The sequence below is a fragment of the Lycium barbarum genome, chromosome 3 (assembly GCF_019175385.1).
Source record: "Lycium barbarum isolate Lr01 chromosome 3, ASM1917538v2, whole genome shotgun sequence".
In the NCBI taxonomy this organism is placed as follows: domain Eukaryota; kingdom Viridiplantae; phylum Streptophyta; class Magnoliopsida; order Solanales; family Solanaceae; genus Lycium; species Lycium barbarum.
The window spans coordinates 137995229-138022456 of NC_083339.1; the positions used below are offsets into that span (position 1 = coordinate 137995229).

General features: G+C 35.6%; 4 protein-coding genes and 1 long non-coding RNA gene across 7 annotated transcripts; 4 read left to right on the forward strand and 1 right to left on the reverse strand.

The window, feature by feature from the left end:
* Positions 1 to 2031: 2031 nt before the first annotated feature.
* LOC132632884 (zinc finger protein ZAT1-like) lies at positions 2032 to 4588 on the forward strand. The gene has a single exon (XM_060349011.1). The coding sequence runs from the start codon at positions 2560 to 2562 to the stop codon at positions 3961 to 3963; it is 1404 nt and encodes a 467-aa protein (XP_060204994.1). The 5' UTR covers positions 2032 to 2559; the 3' UTR covers positions 3964 to 4588.
* Positions 4589 to 7862: 3274 nt separating this feature from the next.
* On the forward strand, positions 7863 to 8931 carry LOC132632885 (uncharacterized). The gene has a single exon (XM_060349012.1). The coding sequence runs from the start codon at positions 8014 to 8016 to the stop codon at positions 8737 to 8739; it is 726 nt and encodes a 241-aa protein (XP_060204995.1). The 5' UTR covers positions 7863 to 8013; the 3' UTR covers positions 8740 to 8931.
* Positions 8932 to 9807: 876 nt separating this feature from the next.
* On the reverse strand, positions 9808 to 12871 carry LOC132632886 (uncharacterized). The gene is made up of 4 exons (XR_009579485.1): positions 11962 to 12871; positions 11707 to 11840; positions 10182 to 10249; positions 9808 to 10101 (listed from the first exon to the last, which is right to left on the reverse strand). It is a non-coding gene; the product is annotated as an uncharacterized LOC132632886 (long non-coding RNA).
* Positions 12872 to 13673: 802 nt separating this feature from the next.
* LOC132632887 (SNAP25 homologous protein SNAP33-like) lies at positions 13674 to 17606 on the forward strand. Of its 2 annotated transcripts, none has more exons than XM_060349013.1 (6): positions 13674 to 13833; positions 14483 to 15014; positions 15447 to 15540; positions 15700 to 15830; positions 17051 to 17148; positions 17299 to 17606. In XM_060349013.1, the coding sequence occupies exons 2-6, from the start codon at positions 14520 to 14522 to the stop codon at positions 17396 to 17398; spliced, it is 918 nt and encodes a 305-aa protein (XP_060204996.1). In that variant the 5' UTR covers positions 13674 to 13833; positions 14483 to 14519; the 3' UTR covers positions 17399 to 17606. The 2 variants fall into 2 exon arrangements, with proteins under 2 accessions (XP_060204996.1, XP_060204998.1); XM_060349015.1 differs by lacking the exon at positions 13674 to 13833 and adding an exon at positions 14021 to 14169.
* A 1846-nt stretch (positions 17607 to 19452) lies between these two features.
* On the forward strand, positions 19453 to 27091 carry LOC132632888 (putative disease resistance protein RGA4). 2 transcript variants are annotated; one of them, XR_009579486.1, is made up of 4 exons: positions 19453 to 20058; positions 20410 to 22509; positions 26330 to 26427; positions 26580 to 27091. XR_009579486.1 is itself a non-coding variant. In XM_060349016.1 (2 exons), the coding sequence occupies exons 1-2, from the start codon at positions 19632 to 19634 to the stop codon at positions 22941 to 22943; spliced, it is 2961 nt and encodes a 986-aa protein (XP_060204999.1). In that variant the 5' UTR covers positions 19456 to 19631; the 3' UTR covers positions 22944 to 23163. The 2 variants fall into 2 exon arrangements, 1 of the variants encoding a protein (XP_060204999.1); XM_060349016.1 differs by lacking the exons at positions 26330 to 26427; positions 26580 to 27091 and having other exon boundaries at positions 19456 to 20058; positions 20410 to 23163.
* Positions 27092 to 27228: the final 137 nt, after the last annotated feature.

The following is a 27228-nucleotide window of genomic DNA, read 5'->3' on the forward strand; positions in this document are numbered from 1 at the left end:
TACTTGTTTTATACTAAGAGTGTAATTTTACCCACTAAATAACTAATTATTTACTATTTAATTCTGGTTTCGAGTCAATATTTATTACTCCTATATCAAGTCATCTGCAATTATTTTTTACTAAATGATTTGATCATGTATATATTTATCTACTAACCTCCGTCAGTGCAAGAATTTGAACTCTTAACCAAAACTTTATTAACAGATGCAACATAGTCTTCCACCCAATCATTTTTCTTCCCTAAAAACATTTCTTCCGAATGTTTAATCAATGTTACCTATCAAACTACAAAACTTAAAAATCTTACGAACTTGGGCCTTTTAAAATCCAAGATTCTTCGGCAATCACGAGACATTTTTGCCTCACACAAGACACAATCATCACAGTGCATGTATTGTGTATAGCTTCACAAGCCAAAGTTAGGCACAAAATAATGTGCAAGCACATGTTTGATCTTTAAACAAATGTTTAGTTTATTACGGTTTTTATTAAGTAGACTTTGAAGGAAATAAAGGGGGGTCTTTCTGTTCCTCGTAATCACACAAACATATTTATATGTAAACAACTTATAACCACTTCTCTCCTTAGTAAAATTAAAAAATAAATGATACTATATATAAATAGACAAGTTAATTCACAGCTAAAGTTGCACTAATATTGCCGGCTAAAACAGGCACAAAAGGTGAGGAACTTTCATATTAATAGGCCAAAAATGTGATTACTTTGTCCGCTTAATGTTAAGACATATTCACGTTGCGGTTAGTGCTATGAAAGCCGGCTGCTAATAACAACTTAATTTAGGCCGGCAACTTTATTTCTCACTTACAACTTAGCTTAGTTTGCTGTCAACTTTTGTGCTACAGCTTGAGTTTATGTATCATAGTACTAAACAATATGCTAATTGAAGCTGAATTCAAGAATTTTTTCCGGGTTCGCCTAGAATTTCCTAGTTTACTATGTGCATAAGGATATAAATATAGTTAATTTGATTAAATACTTCTCAAAAAGATAAATTCAAAATTTAAGTTAGTGAGAACCATTTTAGAATCCTTCTGCATGTATTCACAAACGGATAGGACTGACGGGGGATGTAAGCTTTAAGTTACCGATTCCGCACATATTAATTTTGGCTTAAATTATGTATATAATATGTGTTAAAAATTTATTGAATATGTATAAAATTTAAACTCTAGAACTCAATTACTAGCTCTTAAGACCATTATGCTATAGGTCAAAATTTATAAAGTTGAAATTCTGATTCCACGAAGTAACAGTGATATGACTTTTTCTGAAATTGACTCTCATATCATATTAATTTTTTTATCAGATTTAAATTGACAATAGGGGAAGAAGCCTTACCACCGTTACAAATCTCTTTCCAAACTACTCCATTATACAATCAATACGAGACTTTCTAACATGTTATGAACATAATCTTTTACAATTTAAACGGAGGAAAATAATTATACAAAAACCTCTTAAGTGAATTTGATATTTTTTAATGTGTAAAATAAAGTTTTTTATGTGTAAAATAAAAATCTTCTGGAAAAAAGACATAAACTAAAACAGATCTGTAAAGAGCTATACAAAATCAAATTGACATGTAATTCTTATTTTTAGGTAAATAATCTTATTTTTTATGGATGATTACCTATAATTATCAATCAGAGGAAGATCCAGAATTTGAAGTTTGTGGGTTCCTACCACAAACTCAAATTAATATGTGAAAATGACTGAGCTTACAGTCAAATATTTGTAGTTATTTAATGGATTGGGAGAATAGCACTTTTAGTCCCAGTGTTAATGCTATCTTATGATTTTAGCCCTTGTATTATCCGGCTTATCACTATTGACCTTTAAAGACATAGACTGTGCGCTAGTCCTACTGATTATCATTTAGGTGATTTGATAATGCAATAAAAATTATCTTAAACTAATAAAATAATAGAAAGCAAAAGAAGTAATAGTAGTACATACAGTACAAGAATAACAGCCAAAGAGTGGAACCTTTGAGTTGTGGGCTGCTTTAATAGCAAGACAAAGGAAAGAATAGTTATTGTGAGCAGTTAAGTTATTGAGCAGGAGCTAGCTAAGCAAAGGTCAGCTCAACAAATAGAGATGCAAAGTGCTTTGGATCAATCTCAGCCGTTGGATTTGAGGTTGGCGTAGAATTGTCAGTTGAGTACACGTGCTACTACTACTTGTACTATCTTTCCCCTTTACCACTTCTTTTTATCTTTGCTTCCATGCATGGATTTCTCCTCCCATTTGCCAAACATAGAGTGTGTGTTGTAAGAGAGAGAAAACAACAAAAAAACTGAAGAAAGAGAAAAAAAGAGTAAACTGCTCTGCTCTTTCTTCTGCTCTCAGAATTTGGATATTTTCTTGATATTTGTCCACTGTTTCTTGATTTACTCTTTCCTATTAGTAGTATGGCTTACAAAGTTGTACTAGCACTTTGAACAATTGGTAGGAACAAGACTAGGCAAAAGTTGGACTTTTTTTTTCTTCTTTCTTGATCATCATCTGATCTGATATTCTTGATTTGATTAGATTCAATGGGACTTGAAGATCAAGAAGTAGTACTGAAACATGTTTGCAAATTCTGCAACAAAAGTTTCCATTGTGGTAGATCCTTAGGGGGTCATATGAGGTCTCATATGATTAACACAACTGATGGAGAGACTTCAAGAAAGAAGCTTCCAGCTTTGATCATCAGTAGCAATGGTAATTTGGATATGGGCACTCAAAGTGCTAATTATGGGCTGAGGGAGAATCCCAAGAAGACTTCAAAATTTGCTGAAGAAGATACTTTACTTCCCAATCAGAACAACAACAAAGTTTGCAAGGAATGTGACAAAAGCTTCCAATCATGGAAAGCTTTATTTGGCCACATGAAGTGTCACTCATCAATGAATAACAACAGTGTGGAAGAAGATTCTTGGAACAGTGCTAGTGCTAATAATCACAAACAATTAGTACTAATGGATAGTGAATCTGATACTGAAGCAGCAGCAGCACCAAATAAGAAGAAGAGATCATCAAGAAGGATGAAAAGGTACATGGCTCCTACAACTTCTTCTACTTTAACTTCTGAGATTGAGCATGAACAAGAAGAGATTGCTATGAGTTTGATTTTGCTTTCAAGGGATGTTGGGAATTGGGTTGGTCAAAATCATGTCACTGAGTGTTCTGATAACAATTCTCAGTTCTTGAAATCTAGAAAATTGAGTACCAAATGTAAAGATGGAGGTGATTTGGTCAAGTACTTCAAGAAAGTCAAAAATGGGAAAACAGAGCAAGGTGAGAGCTCCAACTCTCCAAAAAGGGACAAATCAGAGCTTCCAACAGGAGATGAAAAAAAGAAGAAGGTTAAAGTGGACAATGAAAACAGAGTTGAACAGTCTGAAGTTGAACTTGTTCCTAACAAGTTAGTCAAAGGGAGTAGTTTAGTTATGTCACAAATGGATTCTGATCCAAAAGAAAAATTTGAGTGTACTACTTGCAACAAGAGCTTCCATTCCTATCAAGCACTTGGTGGTCATAGGGCTAGCCACAAAAATGCTAAATGTGAAAATAGTAGCATTGACATGAGTGAAATTAGTGAATTTGGGCAAAAGAATGAGAACAATTGTGGATCAAAGAAGCAGGTAAAGATGCATGAGTGTCCAATTTGCTTCAAGATTTTCTCATCAGGCCAAGCATTAGGTGGACACAAGAGATCCCACTTGATTGCTGAGGCAAAAAGAAACAACAACAACAACAACAACAACCAATCTGTTGAAATACAGAAACCAATACCAGAAACCCGAAACTTCTTGGATCTAAACTTGCCTGCTCCTGTTGAAGAAGAAGATAACATGTTGGATTCTAGCAGTACACATGAGCATAGTGAATTCCAGCAATGGTGGATTGACAGCAGCCACAAGCATGAGCAACTATTGGGCCTTCTTTCTAACTGATCATTGGGCAACTATTGGGCCTTCTTTATCAAAGATTCACAAGTGTACAGATTCATTGATTCTTTACATGATTTGAAGTGTTTGAATTCACAGTAGTAAGTACTGGTGGATATTTCAACCTATATTTGTTTGATCCGCCAAACCTGTCCATGATTAAATCGTATTCAACTCATCAACAACAGTAGCAACTTACGTTTCAGTTTCAAACAAGTTGAGTCCACTACATGAATTCTCTCTATTCATTTTAGCTCAACTCAAAATTGGCAAATTTTACGATGGTTGTCAATCTACTGCAACCCTCCTCCTTTATTCGAGCTTGAGATCGACAACGTGAGCAAGCTGACGCAAGCGGAATTATATTCAAACCATCCATTTAGCAAATTCCATTTTCTCAATGAACTAGTAAGCACTAAGCACCCCTTTTTTGGTTAATTTTGTTTTAATTTTGTTTTACATATTTTAGTTATAGAATGAAAATTCATCAGTACAAGATGTAAGCTTCTTTTTCTATTTTGGATTCTTTTGTTGAATACATTTTAGCTTCATCTTGAGCTATGAAGAGTAAATTTGTTGTGGTGTAATAATTTTTTCTTGGGATTGAAGGGAAATTGAGTGAGGTGTTCAAGATGGGACTATATAATATGAAGTCATGAAGGAGAAAAAAAAAAGATGCTTCATTATATTTTGGAAAAACAAAAGATAAGTGAGCTCAAATTAAAAGGTGGTTGTTTAGTGACCTACCAAATAACATGACAACTCATCCCATTTCCCTTTCTTATTAGTCTCACAATATGCTAGTGCTTTTCAATTATCTTCAATGCTTGCTATACACAGCCTCAGCATCGAACAGTTATCACGCAACTGAAAAAGGAAGACTAAATGGATTGGACCATCTCTACACTTGAAAGAATACTTAAAAAAAGAAGTCAGTACTAAACTAACAATTTTCTATATTGTTAATTTACTTAGTCCACTTTAAGTAGAACACCTAATTAGACGTGCAGTTTGTTCAAGACCGGCACTTGTCTTATAAATAGACTGTCGGAACCACTCCTATAAAATTCTAGATTTGCCACTACCATTTCATATATAAAGCACGGTTGTTGTACACTGTTTAACAATATAAAGTTACTGTTAACTTATTATAAAGTTTTATAATTTTGCACTGTCAAACCCAAAAGATATAGTGGTGTCTAAGTTCTAACAGCACATGCCAACAAATTAGTGTTAGAGAAAGTCGCTGTTTATTATTCACAGGTGGACTTAATCAACGAAACTTTGGTTGAAAGTATAAAATATATTGGAGACTTTTAGGAAACAAATGCACATATCTGTTTGGCTGTTGCTTGTATCGCTTTTCCTATTCTTGGAAATTAGCCTTGGCACTAAATATAGAACTTTTTTTTTGGTAACTTAAAATATAAAACTTTATATTGACCGGACTAGGAGATTTATTTTTTTATTCTTCACACCAAACGGTCCCTAAAGTTTATATGTGTAACAGTACTGCATCAGGTATGTCTGCAGCAGTTTCAAGCAATATCACTTTCTGATTTGGGCAAATTACTTCACTAATTTGGGCTTAGGCCTCTACTCATCCTAGGCAGCCCACAACTAGTAGCCTAACAAAAGGGACTAGAGCACAAATTGGAAGACCGCTATTTAAAATATAGTCGAAAATAACAAAATATTTAACATTTCTCCATTTTAGAATCAACTTCAAACTAACGGAATTGAAGTTGCAAATCCGGGTATCACGTTTCAAATTTCAGACATACGGATCTAAAGTTAAGTTATATGTCTGTGATACTTACAATTTCAGACATACAGATCTAAAGTTAAGTTATATGTCTGCAATACTTACAATATTTTTTATTTAGTTCCCAAATATGTAAATTTTATTTCAAAAAACTGCAAGATTTTATGTTTAAAAACTTACACAAATAGCTACTTTTTAATAGCCTCTAACTAGTTATAGCTACAAGTTAAAGATTTACAATTCGTAACTGCTTTTGGCTGTATTTCAGTTGTATCTCGCATTTTTGAAATACAGTGAAATATAGCGAAATACAGAGAAATACAAAACATGTTAAATTAAATTTAGGCTCTATTTTTGGAATATATTTTTAAAAAAAAAAAATTGAGAGAAAAAATAGTCTATATTTTTGGAACATAATATTCTTTTCCTTTTTAAATAGTAAGTCAAATTAAATCAATCATATTTCACACAAATCACTGAAGAGTAAAATCAAGCCCTATTTATGGAACATCTTAAATATATATATATATATATATATATATATATATATATTATGGGATTCAATTTAAACCTTCTCATAAATCACACATAACGGTATTTCTTCCATAAAAGCTTACGTATCTCTCTCAACTTTTATCACTGAAAAATATACATTGAAATATAATGAAATATGGCTAATTGTTTAAGAAATATAAAGTTGTAGTATGCGTATATACAATGAAATACAATGAAATATATCAGAAACTGTTTCATAAATTAGAAATACAAAATGCAGAAATACATTGAAATACAGCGAAGTACAAAAGTCGTGAAAACAAAGTGTAGTAAAAATCGACTCTATATTTAGAACATTCACTATATTTACACCAAAAAAAGATAAATACATTGAAATATAGCGAAATAATATACTAAAATAATATATTGAAATATACTGTTTGTTAATACACAGAAATACATTGAAAGATATACTGAAACATTTTATCAAACACTTGGTGGGCATGAAGCTCCACAACTCTCATCAATGGTGTTCTCATGGGAAAGAAGCGAGTCGTCTCAGATTGCTACAAAAAGGACGTTATCCGGAGATAAAGACTTTCAATTGGACTAGTTAGAGGCGTGGGATGACTTGAGTAGATATAAATTCTGATAGCTCATATCTACTAAGTCCATCAACTGTTTTGAACTCAAATTTACCTCAAACTTTTCTCAACAATCTCTAGATCTTTCTATCTTTGATAGAAGTCCAGCAACTAGAACAACAAAAAGAGAAAGGCCTTGGCACTTTTCTGCAATTATGTATTCAATTTCAATTAGTTCTTCTAACGGACAACTTTCTTTATCTTCAACTGGAGCAATTCCCAACATTCTTCTTTTGAGAGGAATCGAAGGAGATGAATGCCATCGCGATTAACTTGCGAAGTCACATCTTGGAGTCTGCTTGTGAAGAGAGGGGTGAGGGAGAAAATAAATTTGGTAGGTGAGAGAAAATCAATTTAAAAGACTAGGAGATGGAACGGAGAGAGAAAGAGGGGTGAGGGAGAAAATAGATTTGATAGGTGAGAGAAAAATATTTGGAAAAAAAAATGGATTGTGGGTAAGTGGGAGAAAGATACTTATTTTTAGGGAAATAGAGTGCAGTTATAAAAACAAGTTATAGATGATAATTTGATAAATAATTAAGCTACCAAATATAATTTAAAAAAAGGATAATTATTAATAATAAATAAGTCTTAGAGTTGGTTATGGGCTGTAAAAATTCCTTAAATTTACCCTTAAAATTAAGGGATAGAACCAAAAAATGAATCAAAATCATCAAAAATTTCATAAAATGGCCGCCACTACTACTACTTCTCATCAGTTTTAGCTGAATTACATAAAATGGCCACTACTACTACTTCTCCTTCACTTGCTTTGAATCATCATCGTTCTTTAATTCCAACACAAAATGGGGTTTCTTGGAATTCAAGAATTAGTGTTCCTAAACGGTTTTACTCAAGTGGGTTGACTTCAAGAATCAAAGTGAGCTCTGCTGTTGCTTTAGAACCGGTAATTTTTGAAATTGGGAAAATTTGAAACATTCTTTTCACGGGGCTATAAAACTGGATACCAAGTGCAATAAAGGCCAACATTCATTAAATGAGAAGCACAAGTTCGGCCCATGCTCACAAAACGCAAAATAAACACGAACTTAGACACAGTAGCCATTGACTACAAAGATGCTGCTATCAATGGCTTAAATCTTAATCAAAAACCTCAATTAATCTCCTCTTTCCTTCTCTGCTTTTGCAACTATGGCATCTACAGTAACTCGCAGATTCACAACCAAACTTGTCAAAAATCCTTCTTCTTTTTCATCTCCACGTTCATTCCTCAGAGATCCCCAAATTAACCCAAAAATCTCAACCCCCATCAATTCATATATCAAATCAACTCCTTTTTTCAGTCAAAATCACCCACCATTTCTTGGTATGATCCAAAAACAAATTGATTCTTCTCAATACATGAACCCCACATGGCAGTCATTAGGAAAACCAAGATATTTCTCATCTAGTGATGAAAACCCTAGTGAATTTAAGCACCAAGAAATCACAGGCCCAACTGTTGAACGTGACGTGTCACCACTTGCAAATGAGACACGTGAAGTGCTCGATAAAATGCTTAAGTCAATGTATAGTTTGAGTAAAGCATTTGCTGTACTTGGGTTAGTTCAGCTTGGTTTAGGAGCTTGGATTACTTACAAGACTCAGTCTTCGCCAATGCCTGAGATTTCAATACAGAGTTTCTTGGCCTTTGGGTTACCGTTTTCGTTGGCATTCATGTTGAGACGAGCATTGAAGCCGATTTATTTCTTTAAGAAAATGGAAGAACAAAGTAGGTTGCAGATTTTGACACTTACTCTTCAGGCTGCTAAGCAATTGAACTTGTTGTTTGTTCGTAGTCAGGGTGTTACTTACTCGTGTATTGGTGTTACTTCCCTTGGATTGATCCTTGTTGTATTCTCTAGATTGAGTAATTAGTTCTGTGTTAGTATTTAATACATATCAATAGGGAAGCTGAATAAGAGTTGACACTTTTGAATGTGTTGCTATTTCGATTTGAAACAGAAACTTTGTCGATTGAGAAGTTGTGGTTGCCCCGCGATTTAAGTAGTTGTAAGAACTGTTTGATGTTGAATTCGTAACTGAACAAGGTTAGATTTTTCTGTGGAAGTTTTAGCAATGACTTATGCAAGCCAATGTTGATTACAGAAGGAACTCTTATCATAAATTCGTTTTTGCTATGTCCCACTTCCATATGCCATTGATGGAGGTATTTGGTCCAATTCGGATCTTTGCTTTGTTGATTGAGAAGTTTTTTGTTGTCTCGCGATTCAAGTAGTTGCAAGAAATGTTTGATGTTGAATTTGTAAACTAAATACTGATCAAGATTAGATTGAAGCTTAGCAATGACTTATGCATTTCAATGTTGAGTACAAAAGAAACTCTATCATACCTTTTTTTTTTTTGCTGTGTCACACTTGCATTGAATGAGATATTTGGTCCACTTCTGATCTTTCTATTTGAAACAGAAGCTTCGTTTGTTGATTGGAATGTTTTTTTTTTTTTTTTTTTTGCCCTGCTATTTACGTAGTTGAAAGAAATGTTTGATGTTGAATTTGTAAGCTGAATACTGATCAAGATTAGATTTTGAAAGGTTTATCAATGACTTATGTAATCCAGTGTTGAGTACAAAAGGAAATCTATTATACCTTCGTTTTTGCTACGTAACACTTCCATTGATGGATATATTTGGTCCACATCTGATCTTGCTATTTGAAACAGAGGCTTTGTTTTTGATTGGGAAGCTTTTCGTAGCCCCACGATTTAAGTAGTTGCAAGAAATGTTTGATGTTGAATTCGTAAGTCGAAATACTGATCAAGATTAGATTTTCTGTGAAAGTTTTGGCAACGAGTTCTGCAATTTAATGTTGATTACAAAAGAATATCTATCATATCTTCGTTTTAGATATGTCACACTTCCATTGATGGAGGTATTTGTTCCACTTTTGATCTTTCACTTTTAAGCAGAAGCTTTGTTGATTGAGATTGCCCCGCAATTTAAGTAGTTGCAAGAAATGTTTGATGTTGAATTTGTAAGCTGAATACTGATCAAGATTAGATTTTCTGGGTAAGCTTTAGCAATGACTTCTGCAAATCAATGTTGATTACAAAGAAACTCTATCATACCATTGTTTTTGCTATGTCACAGTTCCATTGATGGTGATATTTGGTCCACTTCCGATATTTTGATTTTAAGCAGAAACTTTGTTGATTGAGAAGTTTTTTTTTTGCCCCGCGACATAAGTAGTTGCAAGAAATGTTTGATGTTGAATTTGTAAGCTGCATACTGATCGATATTAGATTTTCTCGGAAAGCTTTAGCAATGATTTATGTTGAATAGAAAAGAAAATCTATCATACCTTCGTTTTTGCTATGTCACACTTCCATTGATGGAGATTTTGGTCCACTCCTTACAAAACTGGCCGTTCTAAAACCACCAGAAATCAATGTCATGGAGAAGATCGAGAAAATTGCAGGTCAAGTAAATAACTATGAATAGCTTGTAAAGCAGCTTAAGCTATATTTGTATGTCATCTATGGGACGACAGTTGCATCTTGCATGCATTGAACAATTATCTTTACATTTGTGGCTTACTATATTCCTTGACGAATATAATATTTGTGAAGTTCCCAGTGGAGATTGTGTTATCAAGATTGAAAAAGAACAGAGAAATCCTCACTGAAGGACAACTTAGTAAATCCAGCAGAAGTTTCAGACATGTCTGTGTAGCATAGATATTGGTAAAAAATGTATTCATTTCAAGCATGTCGTCGTTTTTTAACCTTGGCTAATTTCACGAGGTACCTGCTATTTCCCAGCACCATAGGTATCGAGTAATTCTGTCCACCAAGACTTGGACAAATTAGAAGAAATCACCTACTACTTTGTTCTGCGGGTTGAACCTGAGTGTAGGGAATATTATGAAATATCATCCGACATTTTATATATTCTCATACTTAAATGTCTAAATTCAATTTGGATCTAAAGATGTGATGTCATAAATCTAGACACGTATTGAAGATGATCCAAGAAGTGCTCGTATCAAGATTGGACAGAGTATCTTCGTGATGCAGCATGTGATCTCAAGCTTTACATATTGTTTATTCTTGGTGAACGCATAATTATGATTAATCTAGGTGGTTTGAATCTTATTTTCTATTTTTCTAGCGTGTAGAATGCACTATTCGTGCTTTGTCTCAGCAAGAAATGTTATACTATATATTATAGTATCTTCTAGTAATTTACAATGAACTTAGTAGCAAAGAGTTAGGGGTTCATGATCTGTTGCTTGTTTCCTGGAAGGTGGTAGGAAACTGCACAAGTCCTTTTCCTGAAGGGTTTCTTCTGGATCATTAGTGAGGTTTTAGTATGTTGAAAAATAAGGTGCTTCCTCGCTTGTTCTCCCATCCTAATAAAATGTAGTACTCCTATTTTTAAGTCATGAAAACAAAATAACAAAGTTATGCAGTACATGTGTTAGTTGAAGATAACAAGTGATAGGTATTAGATGAAATAGTTGAGGTGCGTGCAAGCCGGTCTGAACACCGAACATTAGGAAAAAAAAGTGTTTGTTTTAAGTTTTTGCAAAATGTGCTTTTGAAGAAACTGTTTGAGAGGGTATTTTTCAAATTAAAGTTCTTCTATTCTTTCTTAAAATCTCCTAAGCAGCTAGCAACACACTAACAACACATTAAGAATACGGGGCTTTATTGACTTCTTACCTAAAATGTAAGACCCAATTTCCCTTCCTTTTTGTGCATTTTTCCTCTCCTTCGTGTGACCCACAACAACAAACATAGACTAGATCGAAGTCCAGATAAATTGATTAAAGACAAACTCCAAATTCTCTTCTTAAAATCATTTTGGTTGGGGTTAAGACAAACCTGATTACAGTGGGTGAAATTTCAAATGGAGAGTCCACTTTCTTTTAAATTAATGTAGCATAGTTGTGACCTTGTGGGTCACCATTCATGATGGAACTTAAAGGGTTTTTGAAGAGCTTTGTGTCGAATGGAAACTGCAGTAAAGAACAAGGAAATTTTGGTAAAAGAGAAAAAGGCCTCTAAAATTCTACTACAATCAATGTTCTAATAAGTTAACAAACTTGTTCCCATATGTACAAAAGAATTTGTTTTTACCTTATTTACATGGAGATTCAATTCGAACTTCATAGCTCTAGTTAGACATTAATTGCGATCTAGTCATGGTGCGAGGTTTCCTCGATACCGTGTTACACGTGACAAGTCACTAACAGTTGTCCGACACAAAGGGCACGTCTCTTTGTCTTCAAACCAAGGACGAGCACAATTATAATGAAATCCATGGCAACAAGGGTGAAGTATCACACATATCTCCCCTTTCTTAATTTCTGCTATACAAATAGAACAATCACTATTTTTCGCATTACTTTCTTCCTCACACACATCTATCACTAATTCGGCAGCTGAATTTTCCGGCGGACATGGAGTTCCCCGAGCTATTTCCTCGGTGGCATTATTAGAATTTGGCGGTGATTCTTGATCACAGCACACAAACTTTTTCTTCAATATGATAATAAATGGCACAAGTAAAATGACAAAGGTAATGAGGAAGACATATGTCCCGTTGATTTTTGGCATCGGTTTGAAGATGGATGGAAGAAGACAAATTAAAGCAAGCTGTTTATTAATGGGCCATTTATTCTCTAATATTTCCCTAAATGATGAAAAAAGAGTAATTAATTAATTGTTGTTGACGTGGAGGGGTCGGGTCTAAAGCATAATCGCATATTGAGAGGAAACGGTCCGATTTGTCCGTTTGGCCGAATTCAAAAGTCGCCCTACACGCTCTTCTTTTATTTATTCTATTCTCTAAAAGAAAAGGTTTATTTATACTCTTTTCGTCCAAAATAATTGAGATTTTATGTATTAAGGAATTCACTAAGTGCCAAAAGTTAAGATGATTTTTGATTAAGATATCCTTAATTATAATTTTTCTTTATTTTAGTTTGACATAATTATTATGTGGACACGAGAATGTGTCAACGGGCAACTATGAAAGTACTTTTTTGATTTTGTGAAACATCAATTATTTTGGACTCGAGAGAGTACTATACTTTTATCCTTTCAAATTACGGAAAAGGCTCAAATATGCCATCGAGCTATCGAAAATGGCTCATTTATGTCATTCGTCAATAGTTTGGCCCATTTATGCCATCAAATAATCGGAAATGACTCATTTATGCCACTCTTCAATAGTTTGGCTCATTTATGTCATCGCCTGTTACCAAAATGACTAATCCATGTCATTTTTCATTAACGCCGGTTTTATAATACCAAATGACACGTGGCCTCCAACTAGATTATGATTGTGGGTGAGTTGCGTGTATGGGTCGGATTTTTTTTAATTAATTTGAGATTTAAAATTGGGCTGGTTTAATTAAACGACGTAGATCTTTGATTAGAGGTCACATGTCATATCTGGTATTATAAAATTGATGTTAATGAAAATGGCATGGATGAGTCATTTTTGGGCGATGACATAAATGACCCAATCTATTGATGAGTAGTATAAATGAGTCATTTTCGATAGTTCGATGGTATAAACGAGTCATTTTCGATAGTTCAATAGCATAAATGGGCCAAACTATTGATGAATGATATAAATGAGTCATTTTTAATGGTTTGATGCCATATTTGAGCCTTTTCTGTTCAAATTATTAAGGGGCAGAAGTTTGATATTATTGTACATCTCGCTTCGGAACTTGAACGTCCATTAAATTTTAATAGCCCAAGAATATATTAGAATACAAATAATTTCTTCGAGAAAAAGGTATTCTATATTTCCAATTGCATGCTTCTTGACATGTCTATTTATTTAGTTAGTACCATATTTATGCCACTTTCGAATTTAATAGTCTCCTCTCTCTCTCTCTAGATTTTCTCCTTATTGTGGTGGATTTGTTATGTGAGAGAGGGGGCGTTAATCTCGGTGCTCCTAAATCCTAATCCACATTGTTCCTTAATTTGCAGGTATTTTTCATCTTTTTATCCATCTGGACCTGTTTAAATCCTAAAACTTATTGACTGGTTTGTTTATGTTACATTTCTTTTTTTGCTGTGATTTTTATCTAACTTTTCTTTCCGAAATTATCACTTGCGGCTACTTTTCTACTCTTTAGTTTAACAATCTACATTTGTCTCTATTGTTCTAATCTTGTTTGATTTCTGGGTAGGAAGCATAAAAGAATAGATGAATTGGGAAACTTTCTTGATCGTTCATTAGATTGAAAAAAAAGAAAGATTATTAGTAAAAATTATTTCTACGAGAAAAGCTTTCGACTTTTAACGGTAATATTTGAGTACCAGGTATGAATATTCCTTGAATTTTCATATCATTTTTGTAGGACGGTTTTTGGATCCCCTTAAAAAACAAAAAAGAACCCTTCATTGTTCTTTTCCATCATATACTAACTACAGTACTAGTTTGTGTGCTTTTTATTATTTCTGCATAAAAGAAGAGTGGTTGGTCAATCTTTTCCATGGTAGAATCCACTAACTTTCGCTTAATATGTTTGTCAGCAGTATGTTCAAGTGATTTTTCTTGTTATGACTGATTCTTGATAACAAATTCGGCTGGTAAAACGTACTGTTAATAGCTTTATCTTGCATCTTTCTCCAGGTACTTCGAAAACAAGGTTACCTCTTATCCTTTGAAAATGTTTGGGCTTAAGAAGTCGCCCTTGCGTTGGAATGCTAACAACCACCCTGTGAATCCTGGATCCGGTGGTTATTCTAGTTCAAATCCATTTGATTCTGATAATGAATCTGACAGCAAGCAAACTATAACACCTACAAGGAGAACTTCGTCAGAGCCTTCTCTACTTACCCCAAATTTGAGTACAAACCCTTTTGATGATGATTATATTAAAGGGACTCCTTCATCTGCTTACTCCGCGGCTTCAACGGAAAGAAATAGATACAAGAACGACTTCAGGGACTCTGGCGGATTTGAGAACCAAAGTGTTCAGGAGTTGGAAAACTATGCTGTACACAAGGCTGAAGAGACAACACAGACTGTTAACAGCTGCCTCAGGATTGCAGAAGATATGAGACAGGATGCAACAAAAACTTTGATCACGTTACATCATCAGGGTGAACAAATTACAAGAACTCACCAAACTACAGTTGACATTGACCAGGACCTTAGCAGAGTATGGTTTTTTAAGTCTATTGCATTTGTAGTTTGCAATAGAAGAACTTGCTGGGGATTAACATTACCCGTTATATCATCATGGAATGCCAGTACCCATCTGTCTTTCTTGTTTCTGGAAATTGTCATTCTTCAGTCATTTCAATAATTCATAATATTATTGAAATTTATGCTGACTGGTTGGTTACTTCCTAGTTCATTTCGAAACTTTATAGTCTTTAAGAAGGCATATAGATTTTGTTTAGACTTTTATAATGCTTACATAACTAGTCTGCTTCAATCCGTTCCACCTCCCAAGTCCTTAACCTACAGTTGGCCCCATAACACCAAATTCTTTCTTATCATTTTCTTGATTTGGAAGATTTTGTATCTGTTATTTCCCTTTGCTGTTGTGGTTATCATCTGGAAATTAAAGCTTGAAATTTGATTACAGGGTGAAAAACTTTTGGGCAGTCTAGGAGGCTTGTTTTCTAAGACTTGGAAGCCTAAGAAGATGCGCTCAATTACAGGGCCAGTAATTACTAGAGGTAACTCCTCTGATTTTGTTCTTGTTCGCTAAATATGCTTTGGCGTTTGTGAGCAGGGAAAGGAAAAACTAACTTGACATTAAGATATATAAGGCATTAAAAAAATATGGGGAGGTTGTGGCTATTGAGAAAACTGCTGATTTTCTGCTACTGTGGCAGATGATCCTGTTCAAAGAAGGGGTAACCACCTGGACCAGAGAGAGAAGTTGGGGTTGAGCTCTGCACCTAAGGAACGCTCAAGTTCACGAACACCACTGCCGGAACCTACTAATGCACTGCAGAAAGTTGAGGTACGTGCATGTTACTTGGGACAAAGTAGAGACTGAGAGAACTCCTTTATGTAAATGGTTCAGAGAATTGGTACTGGCTCTAAGCAGTGGCATGATAAGAAGATAATCTTTGGGACAAAATAGAGACTGACATTAAGAAAAATGGTTCAGAGAATTGATATTGGCTCTAGGCTGTTGCATGATAGGAAGATAAACTTGCTCTCGAGTTAGTTTTATCACAGATTGAAGAGTTGCGACCAATATGTCAACTAATTGTAGCAAAGGCTTTCTTTTTTATTTTTTAACTACTCCATCAATAAGTTGAAGTTGCACAGTACTTCATAGTTTATTCAGACCACCTATGCATTTGTTTTGCATTCTCTATCTTAGAATGGTTACAATTTGTCCTTCACGGTTGGTGTTTTCTGGCTGAGTATGAGCATGAGGATTACAGAAGGGAAACTAAAAATTTGCACACGTGCCTATGTGAGTTGGCAGTGACTGCTGCAATGGTTAGACCAAAATAATACCTGCTTCATACCATAATGAGTAAAATTCTGTTTTGAGGTTTACATATTTGTGACAATTTAAGTATACATGAGGGTCCTTTCAGGCAGTCTGAAACGGACACAAAGATCCAAAAATATAATTTAGGGGGCACAACACAAATTATACACCAACTTTTACAATCCAATTGGTATCAACGTTGTCTTTTACTGCATGGCTGCTGACTTAGCAGCAGTTGGGTCGTTATAGGTTTAGGATTTGTTTGGATTTGAATATCATTTTCTATTTTCATATCTATGGGAATGTCGTCAAAAGATCCTTGTGGTCAGGCCCATCCCCGGACCCGGCGCATAGTGGGAGCTTAGTGCACCGGGCTGCCCTTTTTAGTTTATTTCCGGAGAACTTGTTTCTTGAGTTGAAAATCCTGTTAATAGTTCTTTTGGGTACAAATTCCCGATTCTGAAGCAGAACGACGTTGATTTCTAAAAACCCTACTGCTTCATAGCTTCAAGTAGAAGCTAGATAATAAGGAATTAGAGGAAAAGGGGAAGTAGATTTGACAGAGGAAATCATCGACTATATCTCCACCTTTTTCCAGGAGTGTTAGAGGGAGAAGTGAATGTGAGTTGGAGAAAATCGCGCTTGCATCTCATTAAGCTACGGTTGAACCTGTTTTTATCCCACTTTGAGAGAGCCCAATGGAAACAGCTCTAATCATTTTGAAAATTTGACAGGTTGAGCACGCAAAGCAAGATGACGCGTTATCAGATCTCAGTAACCTGTTGGGAGAGCTCAAACATATGGCTGTTGACATGGGATCTGAAATAGAGAGGTTAGTATTCAAGATAGCGAAATTTTCTTAAAAGGATCATGAGCATCCTTGCTCTTTACCCCTTCCACTTTCCTCTTATTTTACTTTTATGTACTATGCTATTATCTAATCAATTCTAAGAATTTCTGCATATGTTGTTGGATATTGCAGGCAGAACAAATCCCTGGATCATCTTCAAGATGATGTAGATGAGCTCAATTTCAGAGTTAAAGGTGCCAACTGGCGTGGTCGCCGCTTACTGGGAAAATAACCTAGCATTTATCTGATGTATTAGCACTAGATATTAACGTGCTCATGCTTGTCTTTTTAGTTTGTTATTTCAACTCTGAATCCCTCATCTTCCATCTCTTTCTCTCTCTCTCTTTTTTTTCCATAATGCCAATTTCTTTGTCTGTTACTTCTGAAATTTTTGTACACGTTGACATCACATCAAGCTAATCAATTTAATTGCCTGGCAATGGGGTTGCAGATCAATAAAATTGCTACACTAACCATTTAGGCGAAGATCTTGATTACATCTAATAGTTGTTTAGCCGGTGTTGCTTTCCAACTCTGGAGTTGCTCGTGCTTTAGAATTGCTGAGATTTATTTCATTTTTTTAACAAAAACTTGCTTTAGTTACTTTAATTTTTCACACAGCCCCTTCTTTAACCGCGTTTTGGTGCCAGAGAACAGAACTTGTTGAGAATCACTTTAGTCATTATACCTTGTTAATATTACGTGCACCATTTTTGCCATTTTCCCTAACACTCGAGTTGGTGTTAGGTTCACAGTACGCAGACCGTAACTTCGGTTGGTTTAGAGTATATCATCACCATGCATAAAGTGGATTTTTATTTACTCCCTCTGTCTTGAGTTTTGTCACATGCTCTCTTTTTCGGTTTGTAATGTCATATTTTTTTATTTAAAAATAATTTAATTTTAAACTTTCTTGACCTTAATAATATGAATTATAGCCCCACAAATAACTATAGTGTGTTTTAAAGCACAAGATTCAATTTTTTTTGTTAAAATTGTGCCCGATTAAAGACTGTCACATAAATTGGAATTGAGGCACTAAAAAGACTAATTTGATTACTCCCTCCTTCTCAATTTATATGACCTCTTGCCTTTTTAGTTCAGTATAAAAAAGAACGACATATTTTTATATTTAGTAAAAATTTAACTTTAAATTTATTTTTTACCTTTAATAAAATGATTTCTAGCCACATAATTTTTTATAATTTATTTTAGATTAGAAGCTCTAAAAGTTTTTATTTATTTATTAAATTTCAAGTCAAACTTCGTATAAAATGGGATAGAGGGAGTAATTTTTACCAAACAACAGCAACCGACCTTTTTTTTTTGGGGGCGGGGGGGCGGGGGGTCGGGCGTAGAGAGGCTTGTTTTGTTTTTCGTGGGGCCGGGGGAGAGAGGCTTGTTTTGTTTTTTCAGTATTATCTTTTTGAAAAGCATATGGAGCACCAACTTGACAACTTGATTGATAGGACCAAGTCGCCCTTTATGGGTCCAGTGGAAAGACTTTTTGGCAGACACAGACAAAGGAAAAGGGCGAATTGACCTTATTTTGGATGGTCTTTAAATTTTACCCCTTATATTTTAAATTTTTAAATTTTATACTTCAGCTAAATCTTATGAGTTTCAGATTTGAATCCTCATATAGTTGAAATTTTTAAAAAAATTTGCAAGGCAAAATTTAAATTTCGCTATGCCCCCATCGACATACACTTGTGAATGAATTACTAAAGTTATACTGGACTTGACATACTTATGTCTTATGGGCAGACTTGGCATAAGTATGCCGGGTCCGGCATAACTTTAGTAATTCCTTCACAAGTTTATACCGATGGGGGCATACTTTTAATGGGCAAACTTTTATAGTATGCCACATAAGGCGGAATTTTTTCTTAAGGCATAATTAAAAATTTATCTTATAAGGCAAAGTCTATACCTTAAGAAAAAGTTCTGCCTTATGGGGCATACTTTTGGTTGTGTCTTAATTAAAGGTCTGCCCCATAAGGCATAGTTCCTTAAAGAAAAATTTTGCCCCATAAGGCATAGTTCCTTAAGGAAAATTTTTACCCCATAAGGCATAACTAAACTATGCCTTGAGGAAAAGTTATGCCCCCTCCGGCATAACTTTAATTTTTCCTTAAGGACTTTATGCCGGATCCGGCATACACTCTCCCTAGCCCTGCCTTGCAAAATTATATTTTTATTTTATGTCTGAATAAAAATTTAAACCCAAAACCTCATATATCCGAGCAATGGGCAAAATTTTAAGACCACCCAAAAGAAGGGCAATCCGTGCAAAAAAATGAAAGAAAAGTATAGGCATCTGCAGTTTTCATGAAAAGCATTCACACATAAAGTGAACAAACCAGTCACTTTGAATTGCTCATTTTATTCCAGTAGCTTTTACTTTGTTCCACAGATATAATTTCATTGTTGATTAGGGTTCATATCTATATTGAATTCAATACATGGCTGAAGCTTTCCTTCAAGTTCTGCTAGACAATCTCAGTTCTCTCATCCGAGGGAAACTTGTTTTGTTCTTCGGTTTTGAAAAGGAATTTGAAAAGCTCTCAAGCATGTTTTCCACAATTCAAGTTGTGCTTGAAGATGCTCAGGAGAAGCAAGTAAAGGATAAGGCAATAGAGAATTGGTTGCAGAAACTCAATGCTGCTGCATATGAAGTTGATGACATACTGGACGAATGTAAAAATGAGGCAGCAACATTCGAACAGTCTCGATTAGGGCGTTATCATCCGGGGATTATCACTTTCCGTCACAAGATTGGGAAAAGGATGAAAGAGATGATGGAGAAACTAGATGCCATTGCTGAGGAAAGAAGCAAGTTTCATTTTCTTGAAAAAATTACAGAGAGACAAGCCGCTACACGTGAAACAGGTGTGAGTACTAACTAATACTCCCTCCGGATAAAAAAAAAAATCACTAGTCAAATCAAGAAAGAATTAATAATGTTTTCGCATATATGATAAAATTTCAATGCTTATTTAATTAGGAGTAGTTTAATTAAATTACCTATTTTTGTCCAGAAGTTAGCATTTTCTTACGGGTGTGTACTAAGTGGACACTTTTTTTGATCCGGAGGGCGGAGGGAGTAGCTTAGTTTTAGAGATTTTCTCTACATGTTTGTTTTGTCTATTTAATTTTGTAAGGATCTTCTATATTTGTTGCTGACTCCCTCTAATGAGCTCAATTGTAACAAATTTTTTGTGTCCTCGCTATTTAAAACAGGTTTTGTTTTAACTGAACCAAAAGTCTATGGAAGGGACAAAGAGGAGGATGAGATAGTGAAAATTCTGATAAACAATGTTAATGTTGCACAAGAACTTCCAGTGTTTCCTATAGTTGGTATGGGCGGATTAGGAAAGACAACACTTGCCCAAATGATCTTCAATGATGAGAGAGTGACTAAGCACTTCAATCCCAAAATATGGGTTTGTGTCTCAGATGATTTTGATGAGAAGAGGTTGATAAAGACAATTGTAGGAAATGTTGGAAGAAGTTCTCTTGATGTCGAGGACTTGGCTTCACTTCAAAAGAAGCTTCTGGAGTTATTGAATGGAAAAAGATACTTGCTTGTCTTAGATGATGTTTGGAATGATGATCAAGAAAAGTGGGCTAAGTTAAGGGCAGTCTTAAATGTTGGAGCAAGAGGTGCTTCTATTCTAGCTACTACTCGTCTTGAAAAGGTTGGATTAATTATGGGAACGTTGCAACCATATCATTTGTCAAGTTTGTCTCAACATGATAGTTTACTGTTGTTTATGCAACGCGCATTTGGGCAACAAAGAGAAACAAATTCTAATCTCGTGGCCATTGGAAAGGAGATTGTGAAGAAATGTGGTGGTGTGCCTTTAGCGGCCAAGACTCTTGGAGGTCTTTTACGCTTCAAGAGAGAAGAAAGTGAATGGGAACATGTGAGAGATAATGAAATTTGGAATCTGCCTCAAGATGAAAGTTCTATTTTGCCTGCCTTGAGACTGAGTTATCATCACCTTCCACTTGATTTGAGACAATGCTTTGCGTATTGTGCAGTATTCCCAAAGGACACCAACATGGTAAAGGAAAATCTCATCACTCTCTGGATGGCACACGGTTTTATTTTATCAAAAGGAAACTTGGAGCTAGAGGATGTGGGTAATGAAGTATGGAATGAATTATACTTGAGGTCTTTCTTCCAAGAGATTGAAGTTAAATCTGGTAATACTTATTTTAAGATGCATGATCTTATCCATGATTTGGCAACATCTCTATTTTCGGCAAGCGCATCAAGCAGCAATATCCGTGAAATAAAAGGGAAGGATTATACACACATGATGTCCATTGGTTTTGCTAAAGTGGTGTCTTCTTACTCTCCTTCTCTCTTGAAACAGTTTGTCTCATTGAGGGTGCTTAATCTAAGTTACTCAAAACTTGACCAAATACCCTCTTCCATTGGAGATCTAGCACATTTAAGATACCTGGACCTATCTCGCAATAACATTCGTAGTCTTCCAAAAAGGTTGTGCAAGCTTCAAAATCTGCAGACTCTTGATCTACATAATTGCTACTCACTTTCTTGTTTGCCAAAACAAACAAGTAAACTTGTTAGTCTCCGAAATCTTTTACTTGATGGCTGTCCATTGACTTCTACACCACCAAGGATAGGATTGTTGACATGCCTTAAGATTATAGGTTGCTTTATTGTGGGATGGAAGAATGGTTATCAACTTCGTGAACTACAAAACCTAAATCTCTATGGCTCAATTTCAATCACACACCTTGAGAGAGTGCAGAATGATACGGATGCAAAAGAAGCCAATTTATTTGCAAAAGCAAATCTGCAATCTTTAAGCATGAGTTGGGATATCGATGGATCACATAGATATGAATCAGAAGTTAAAGTGCTTGAAGCCCTCGAACCACACCCCAATCTGAAATATTTAGAAATCATTGGCTTCGGAGGATACCGTTTTCCAAACTGGATAAATCACTCAGTTTTGGAAAAGGTCGTCTCTATTAGAATTAAAAGATGCAATAACTGCTTGCGCTTACCACCTTTAGGGGAGCTGCCTTGTCTAGAAAGTCTAGAGTTACAATACGGGTCTGCAGAGGTGGAGTATGTTGAAGAGGATGATGTCCATTCTAGATTCCCTACAAGAAGAAGGTTCCCATCCCTGAAAAAACTTCGTATATGGTTCTTTCGTAATTTGAAAGGATTGATGAAAGAGGAAGGAGAAGAGAAATTCCCCATACTTGAAGAGATGGCGATTTTGCATTGCTCTATGTTTGTTTTTCCAAACATTTCTTCTGTCAGGAAATTGGAAGTTCACGGCAACACATATGCAACAGGTTTGAGCTCCATATCTAATCTTAGCACTCTTACTTCCCTCCGCATTGGTGCTAATAATGAAGCAACTACACTCCCAGAAGAGATGTTCAAGAGCCTTAAATATCTCGAATACTTGAGTATCTTTGAGTTCAACAATCTTAAAGAGCTGCCTACCAGCCTGGCTAGTCTCAATGCTTTGAAGCGTCTCCAAATTGAAAGTTGTGAAGCACTAGAGAGTCTCCCCCAACAAGGGCCGGAAGGTTTAACTTCACTCACACAGTTTCTTGTTAAATACTGTAGGATGCTAAAATCTGTACCCAAGGGATTGCAGCACCTAACAGCCCTCACAAGATTAGAACTTATTGGCTGTCCAGAACTGGAAAGGCGTTGTGAGAAGGAAATTGGTGAAGACTGGCACAAAATTGCTCACATTCCTAATGTGGATATTCGTTAAGTCTTATTTGTAATTGTTTCTACGGTTCTTTGTTTCCGAGTCTCTCCCACACAGCTTACGCTGCTACACTAGCCATTTAGGGGAAGATCTTGAGCACATCTAACAGTTGTTTAGCTGGTGTTATTACCTTTGAACTTGAGTTGCTAGCGCTTTAAAATTGTTGAGATTCACTTCATTTTGTAACAAAACTTGCTTTAATTACTTCAATATTTTTCAGAAAGCCCTTTCTTTAACCATGTTTTGATGCTAGAGAACATAACTTGTTGAGAATTGTTCTGGTCATTATACATTGTTACCATTCCGTGCACCATTTTTACATTTTCCCGACCTGTTCAGGGCAAGAGGAAGTTTATTTGTCAATGTTTATTTGTCTAGAGAACCCATCAAAATCTTCAACGTTGCAAGATACTTTGCTGAATAGTACAACAAAAACCACTTACCCAACACTCACGAAGAAATCTTGCCTTAGTACCAAAACGCAGTCACTTAACCATACTTGAGATGTGGGGAGAGACAACGAAAGAATGCCCGGGATGATGAATGTTTGAACACACTTAAACTTTAAAGAGCACAACTAGCCAGCCAAGTGGGTATTCCTCTTGTTGGTTTCCGAGATCAAACACACTTTAGATTCAAAAGTATCCCACTTACATCAGCTTTCAAGACATCCATTTCATGCACACAAGATATACACAAAGGAAATCCCAGTAACAGGGCAAGCGGGAAAAAAGAAATTAACTTCCATATAAAGAGTTTCTGGTTCTAACACAGTAAGGGCTTCAGCTGTAATGTCTTTAAAGAATGCCTTCATAGCTGTTGTTTGTTGCAGCAATAGCTCTAATAAAGCCAATGCTATAAAAGGTCTGTGAGTGGTCACAGTCAAAATGCTGTATTCTCTACTAAGTTACATACACTCTAGCTAGTTGGTGTTAGGGTCATAGACTACGCGGACTGTAACTTCATTTGGTTTAGAGAGAGGATATACTCTCACCATGTTGAGCATAAATTGGTAAGACAAGCTGATTAGAGCCCTTCTCATGGGTTTTGGAAACATTAATCAGAAAAGAAATTTGGATTGACAAGAAGTTATTGAAAGTCAGTCGTTATGCCTCACTGGTCCATCAGAAAACAAGAAAAAGAAGAGCTAAGCCAGAACAAGGTTTTCAGAGTTAGACGTCCCTTCAGAGGTTGCCTTAAACAAAAAGAAACGGGAGGCTGAAAGCTTGCGAAAGAACATGGAAAAAGGAAGTATACTCATCCAAAAAAATGGAGAAAAAAGGAAGCATAGCTACTCCGAATTTTCTAGTCACTATAATATTAAGAGAAATTGATATATAGGAATTGAGAAAAAATAAGAGATATTGTAACCTTCTGTTGGCCTTGGTCTCTCCCAAAGTTGTTGAAAGTAGCCTTCCCCTTTCAGTTGCTATTCTACCAACTTCTTTAATCCAAGTGAGAACTTGCATACAGTCCTATCACAGAAAAACAACTCTGCATGACAAAACTAAGTTCACCTTTGGTTCAATCCTTCGAGGGTCCACATACTCAAAAACCTCAACAATATTAGCCCACAAAGACGAATTTCTAGGTCCAAGTACTTAGTGATAAAATTATTGTTACTCTCAATGGTTTGTTAAAACTGCTAAGGTAATAGTAGTTTGCCTTTGGTCATCGAGGCAAATTCAACTTCTTTACCACCGGGAGCTGTTTGTTACCTTGGGCCGTGCAGTTTTCTATTCCCGTATAAATCCTAAGTAACAAACATTTGCAGAAGACGCTGCTAAATTCTAAAATACTCGTACAACAAACAGGTACAGCATCAGTTAAATCCGCATCAAAGGTGCTCACACAGTCACTCAGCCAATAATCTGAAGAACTTATGTGAATCCATTTATACACGCATCCTCGAATCCAAAGAACTACGACCAACACCATAAGGACGTATATTCCCCCAACCAGTCATTCACCAGGCAAATGAAAACAACAATCTTTAATCTATCTGCCAAACTTTGACAATGAAACTGTCTCCCCACAGCAGCTGAATTATGGCATTTCTTCCACTCTCTGTTTGGTCTTCAATGGTTTATGCCCCTTTCCATTAAAGATGCCTGGAGAGTTGACAAGACTATCAAAAGGATCTAGAAAAGAAAGAAATTGCAAATGCTTTGATGGAATCTCAATTTCCACTAGCACACTTAAGGCTAGATGTCTAACCACTCTTTTCAGTTGGCACTTTTTTTCCCCGGTAAACAGTGTGGATAACATTTTGGATTTTGTTAGTTCCCTAACTCCAGGGGTTTTGGAGATATCTTTTTTGGCTATTGACAGACTTTTGCTCAATGCTCAACTAGCTTCATGTTTATTTTGTTTTGAAGCAGCTATTTATCTTTCCTGTAACTTTGCATCTTCTTGATGCCTTTCTAACATGTACTAGTATTATTTAATCACTTGACCAAAAAAATCTATCTACCTTAGATTCGTTTTGCATTCTCTATCTTAGAACGGTCACAATATGTCCTTCATGGTTGGTGTTTTCTGGCTGAAAATGAGGATGAGGATTGCAGAGGGAAACTACAAATTTGCACACGTGCCTATGTGAGTTGGCAATGACTGCTGCAATGGTTAGACCAAAATAATACCTGCTTCATACCATAATGACTAAAATTTGTATACATGAGGGTCCTTTCAGGCTGTCTGAAACGGACACAAAGATCCAAAAATATAATTTAGGGGTCACAACACAAATTAGACACCAACTTGTACAATCCAATTGGTATCAACGTTGTCTTTTGTTGCATGGCTGCTGACTTAGCAGCAGTTGGGTCTTTATAGGTTTAGGATTTGTTTGGATTTGAATATCATTTTCTATTTTCATATCTATGGGAATGTCGTCAAAAGACCCTTGTGGTCAGGCCCTTCCCCGAACCCCGCGCATAGCGTGAGCTTAGTGCACCGGGCTGTCCTTTTTAGTTTATTTCCAGAGAGCTTGTTTCTTGAGTTGAAAATCCTGTTAATAGTTCTTTTGGGTACAAATTCCAGATTCTGAAGCAGAACGACATTTGATTTATAGAAACCCTACTGCTTCATAGCTTCAAGTAGAAGCTAGATAATAAGGAATTAGAGGAAAAGGGGAAGTAGATTTGACAGAGGAAATCATCGACTATATCTCCACCTTTTTTTTTTCCTGGGGGTGTCAAGAAAGAGTGTTCTATTTGTGTTTACTTGTGGAATGAAAGAGTGGGTCTGACAGGAGTGGTAGAGGGAGAAGTGAATGTCAGTTGGAGAGAATCGCGCTTGCATCTCATTAAGCTACGGTTGAACCTGTTTTTTTCCAACTTTAAGAGAGCCCAATGGAAACAGCTCTAATCATTTTGAAAATTTGACAGGTTGAGCACGCAAAGCAAGATGACGCGTTATCAGATCTCAGTAACCTGTTGGGAGAGCTCAAACATATGGCTGTTGACATGGGATCTGAAATAGAGAGGTTAGTATTCAAGATAGCGAAATTTTCTTTAAAAGGATCATGACCATCCTTGCTCTTTACCCCTTCCTCTTTCCTCTTATTTTTACTTTTATGTACTATGCTATTATCTAATCACTTCTAAGAATTTCTGCATATGTTGTTGGATATTGCAGGCAGAACAAATCCCTGGATCATCTTCAAGATGGTGTAGATGAGCTCAATTTCAGAGTTAAAGGTGCCAACCGGCGTGGTCGCCGCTTACTGGGAAAATAACCTAGCATTTATCTGATGTATTAGCACTAGATATTAACGTGCTCATGCTTGTCTTTTTAGTTTGTTATTTCAACTCCTCTGAATCCCTCATCTTCCATCTCTCTTTCTCTTTTTTTTTTTTTCTTTTTTTTTTTTTTCATAATGCCTATTTCTTACTTCTGAAATTTTTGTACACGTTTGACATCAGATCAAGCTAATCAATTTAATTTCCTGGCAGTGGGGTTGCAGATCAATAAATTGCTACACTAACTATTTAGGCGAAGATCTTGACTACATCTAATAGTTGTTTAGCCGGTGTTGCCTTCCAACTCTAGAGATGCTCGCGCTTTAGAATTGCTGAGATTTACTTCATTTTTTAACAAAAACTTGCTTTAGTTACTTTAATTTTTCACACAGCCCCTTCTTTAACCGTGTTTTGGTGCTAGAGAACAGAACTTGTTGAGAATCGCTCTAGTCATTATACCTTGTTAATAAGTGCACCATTTTTACCATTTTTCCTAACACTCGAGTTGGTGTTAGGTTCACAGTACGCAGACTATAACTTCGGTT